The 4,581-nt window shown below is 52.2% G+C and overlaps 1 protein-coding gene across 1 annotated transcript in view; it reads right to left on the bottom strand.

The window, feature by feature from the left end:
- The window catches only part of AGBL1 (ATP/GTP binding protein-like 1), a 143,011-nt gene extending 141,710 nt beyond the window's left edge, over positions 1 to 1,301 (bottom strand). Inside the window, exons 1-2 of the mRNA XM_014545428.1 lie at positions 1,278 to 1,301; positions 960 to 1,040 (exon numbers count right to left, since the gene is read on the bottom strand). Of these exons, the coding sequence (XP_014400914.1) occupies positions 960 to 1,040; positions 1,278 to 1,301 (105 nt within the window). The remainder of the gene's footprint in view (positions 1 to 959; positions 1,041 to 1,277) is intronic.
- Between the last annotated feature and the right edge of the window lie 3,280 nt (positions 1,302 to 4,581).

The raw sequence follows: 4,581 nt of genomic DNA, 5'->3' as shown, positions 1-4,581 counted from the left end.
CTCTCCCATCGATGTTTCTAACTATCTATCTCTCTCCCTTCCTCTCTGTAAAAAATCAATAAAATATATTTTTAAAAAAATAATAATAAAAAATAAAAAAAATAAAAAATAAAAGGGCAATGTTTGCCCGGCCGGCGTGGCTCAGAGGTTGAGCGTCGAGCTATGAACCAGGAGGTCACAGTTCGATTCCCAATCAGGGCACATACCCGGGTTGCGGGCTCGATCCCCAGTAGGGGGCGTGCGGGAGGCAGCCGATCCATGGTTCTCTCTCATCATGGATGTTTCTGTCTCTCTCTCCCTCTCCCTTCCTCTCTTTGAAATCATTAAAAACATATTAACAAAAATATATCACTCACCTCTTCTTCGTGACTAGGGTGCTACTGCTCTTGCTGCTGATCCTGACACTAACCAGGTATTACCCATAAGCACCCACTGTGTGCCAGGTACCGTGCTTGCCCTACTGCGTGCCGGCCACTGCACTGACTTCATCTCGCAGTGAACCACGTCTGCCTTTGGAAGCCGAAGCATCACTCTGTCCGCGGGCAGGATTCCCTACTGCCTTTTCCGGGTCTCCAAATCCCACGCAGTACTGATGATCGTACACGGGAGCCAGTGGTTATGTGAGCAGCTTTACCACCGGGCTCTACGTCCTTCAAGGGCCCGAGGAGCCTGCGATGTGCCTAACACCCAGCACAGTGCCCGGCACATCGTAGTTGGCAGAAAACCCCGGGTTCCCGTGGCCTCTGTGAAAGCGGAGAGCCCACCCCCGGGCCAGCGACACGCCAGTCCTCCCAGCCCTGTCGGCAAGCGGCAGCTCAAAGGTCGCTATATCCTTGGCGCCGCGCAGGACGAGGGCCAAGTCTCCGCTCAGCATCTCCATGGGGCTTTGTTGCCATGGACACCTGACAACGTTCTGAAGAGACGGCCAAGACCAGCCCCGCCCTCCCTCAGGGCCCGACCTGGAGTGCTGACAGGTGTGGGATGTCCGTCAGGCCTGCGGCTTCTGGGCCCCAGCGCTGAAGTATCAGGTCACAGACAAACTGGAACGGAGGGCTGCTAAGGTCAGGCTTCCCAGGACGGGGCGGTGGAGGGGAGAAACAGAAATATCCACCATCGAGGCCACCAGTCCGGACACTCCACCGGCATCAATGAAGGCTGGGGAGACACCGCGCCAGGACGACGGGAGGCGGGTGCCGGGCCGGACGGGGGCACGGCTTCGCTGGGGAGGGGCGCTGAGCGCGAGGCCACGCTCCAGCTGGTAGCCCATTCATTCAGACCTCCGTGTCGGGAACACGGCTCATCGCGGTTCCGCAGGGCGGAGCAGGCGCCACGCCACGCACAGAAGCGACCGGCAAAGGCTCTGGACTCAGCAGCTTACACTCACCGCCACATGCTGCCTGGTCTAGTGGCACGACTTCTCAACAAGTTACATAAATTCTCTGGCCCCCGGTTCCCCGTCACTGAAACTCGGACGGTAACTGACACAATGGGTTGTTTTCACTGAAGTGAGTCATGCATGTCAAATGTGTAGCCCAGCCCCAGCCGCTGTGGCTCAGGGGTCCAGCACCAACCCATGAACCAGGAGGTCAGGGTTCGGTTCCCGGTCAAGGGCACATGCCCGGGTTGCGGGCTCGATCCCCAGTAGGGGGTGTGCAGGAGGCAGCCAATCAATGATTCTGTCTCATCACTGATATTGGGGTTTTTTTAAAATATATTTTTATTGATTTCAGAGAGGAAGGAAGAGGGAGAGAGAGTCAGAAACATCAATGATGAGAGAGAACTATCAATCTGCTGCCTCCTGCACGCCCCCCACTTGGGGCTGAGCCAGCAACCCTGGGCATGTGTCCCTGACCAGAATCAAACCCGGGACCCCTCAATCCGCAAGCCAACACTCCATCCAATAAGGCAAACCGCCCAGGGCATCTCTGATGTTTTTATCTCTCTCTCCCTCTCCCTTCCTCTCTGAAATATAGATAGATAGATAGATAGATAGATGATAGATAGATAGATAGATAGATTTTTTTTTTAAAGAAAGAAAGTGGCAAAAATCATGAGCTGTGCCTCTCTCGATTCCATGACGTTAGATGGCTCCACGCTGCAGAAACTCATGGCTTGATGAGGGAAGTGGCCACGTTGGAAAAGCCACGTGACCAGGAACTGTGGGTGGCCCCCAGAGGACAGCCAGCAAGAAGCCAGCCCCCTGTGTCACACGGCCGCAAGCCTGACCCCGGCCCGAGGAGGGTGAACCTGAAGCCACCGGACAAAGCCACGGCCAGGCGCAGACCACCAGCCCAGCAGGTCTCCGTCTGTCCTTCCCCTTCCCTCCCATCCGCGCCCCATGTCCTCCTTCCCTGTAGGAATCCCAGAGAAGCCCGTGACATGACTGCACATCATCCACCCGGGAAAATAAGGAGGCGCGGAGAAGAGAGAAACGGCACCATCGGATCTGCCTGGTGGGAACCAAGCCTCATCACCAGTGGTTCTCAACCTTCTGGCCCTTTAAATACAGTTCCTCATGTTGTGGTGACCCAACCATAAAATTATTTTCGTGGCTACTTCCTAACTGTCATGTTGCTACTGTGATGAATCGTCATGTAAATATCTGATATGCAGGATGGTCTTAGGCGACCTCTGTGAAAGGGTCGTTCGACCGCCAAAGGGGTCTCGACCCACAGGTTGAGAACCGCTGCTCATCACAGTGATTTACGTGCACGGGAGCTCAGATTTGCATAGCGTTCCATGTTCTGGATGAACTTGCGTGCCTTCCCATTTGATGCCAGCCTTAATTCTTCACGGAGCTCGCGCCTCCGTGGGTCTCTCCCCATGCCCCCCCTCCCCCCAGTAACAAAGCTTTATCACAAAAATTAAAAGACCCGCCACATCCAATGGATTTCTGCAAGTTCACACACTTTGGAGAAGGGGCGACAGGTGCACTTGGCAAGGATCCATGCTCACACAGAGGCTTCTTGGAATAGGAAATAGGATTTTAGCCCCGGCCGGTGTGGCTCAGTGGTTGAGCGACAAACCAGGAACCAGGAGGTCACGGTCCGATTCCAGGTCAGGGCACATGCCCGGGTTGCGGGCTCCATCCCCAGTAGGGGGCGTGCAGGAGGCAGCCCATCCATGATTCTGTCTCATCGTTGATGTTTTCATCTCTCTCTCTCCTCCTCCTCCCTTCATCTCTGAAATCATAAAAATATTGTTAAAAAAAATAAAAAATGCGATTTGAATGGTAAGTTCCGCAGAGCCCAGGGCAAGCGTTTGCGTAACGCCTATAAGCCTGTAACCCCTGCCGGGACCTGCCAAATGGCCACTTTGGAGTCTGTCCGTTCCCAGCAGCAGAAGGGTTTTAAGATGGGAAGAAAACCTGCCAGTGGGATTAGGCCACACCTGTCCAGGAGGCGTGGAGGGCCAAGACCTGGGTGGGTATGTGCTGTCGCCTGGCCCCATCAAACCTACCAGGACGGCTTTATGCAAGGACCCAGAGTGGCACCCTGGAACGTGGTCAGGAAAAACAGGTTTTATGAGCTGGGCTAGCACACCGTGTCTCCAGGGGATGAGTCCATCGCTGAGAAACGACGTTGAGAGCCAATTAAAGGAGCTATTTTGTTTTTTGTTTTGGGGTGTGTGTGTGTGTGTGTGTGTGTGTGTGGTTTTTAATCCTCACCTGAGGATATTTTTCCATTGATTTTTTAGAGAGAGTGGGAGAGGGAGAAACACAGAGAGAGAAATATCGATGTGAGAGAAACACATCGATTGGTTGCCTCTTGCACGCGCCTTAACCCCAATGGTGCCTCTCTCAATCATGGTGGGAAGGGAGATGGTCTAACTTACACCCTAGCCGGTGTGGTTCAGTGGGTAGAGCGTCGGCCCGTGGACTGAAGGGTCCCAGGTTCAATTCTGGTCAAAGGCATGTGCCTCAGGTGCAGGCTTGATCCCCTGCCCTGGTCAGGTGTGTGCAAGAGGCAACCAATCAATCGATGTGTCTCCCTCACATCGATGTTTCTCTCTCTCTCTCTGTCTCCTCTCCCCCTCCCTTCCACTCTCTTTAAAAATCAATGAGATGTAGTCCCATTTGTTTATTTTCTCTTTAGTTTCCATTGCCCTAGGACAGTGATGGCGAACCTATGACACCCGTGTCAGAGGTGACACGCGAACTTTTTTGGTTGATTTTTCTTTGTTAAATGGCATTTAAATATATAAAATAAATATCAAAAATATAAGTCTTTGTTTTACTATGGTTGCAAATATCAAAAAATTTCTATATGTGACACGACACCAGAGTTAAGTTAGGGTTTTTCAAAATGCTGACACGCCGAGCTCAAAAGGTTCGCCACCACTGGCCTAGGAGCTGTATCGGTGAAGATATTGCTTCGGCATATGTCTGAGATTTGCTGCCTGTGGATTCCTCTAATAATTATATGCGTTCCCGTCGTATGTTTAAGTCCTTTATCCTTATTGAGTTTATTTTTGTGTATGGTGTATGTTGGTGGTCTAGTTTCATTTTTTCGAAGGCCAAGAGACATATGAAAACACGCTCAAAGTCACTAATCATCCGAGAGATGCAAATCAAAATGACAA

This window comes from Myotis brandtii, unplaced genomic scaffold (genome assembly GCF_000412655.1).
Source record: "Myotis brandtii unplaced genomic scaffold, ASM41265v1 scaffold409, whole genome shotgun sequence".
Taxonomy (NCBI): domain Eukaryota; kingdom Metazoa; phylum Chordata; class Mammalia; order Chiroptera; family Vespertilionidae; genus Myotis; species Myotis brandtii.
Note: the sequence above shows the minus strand (reverse complement) of the source record. Positions and strands in the feature narration are given on the sequence as shown.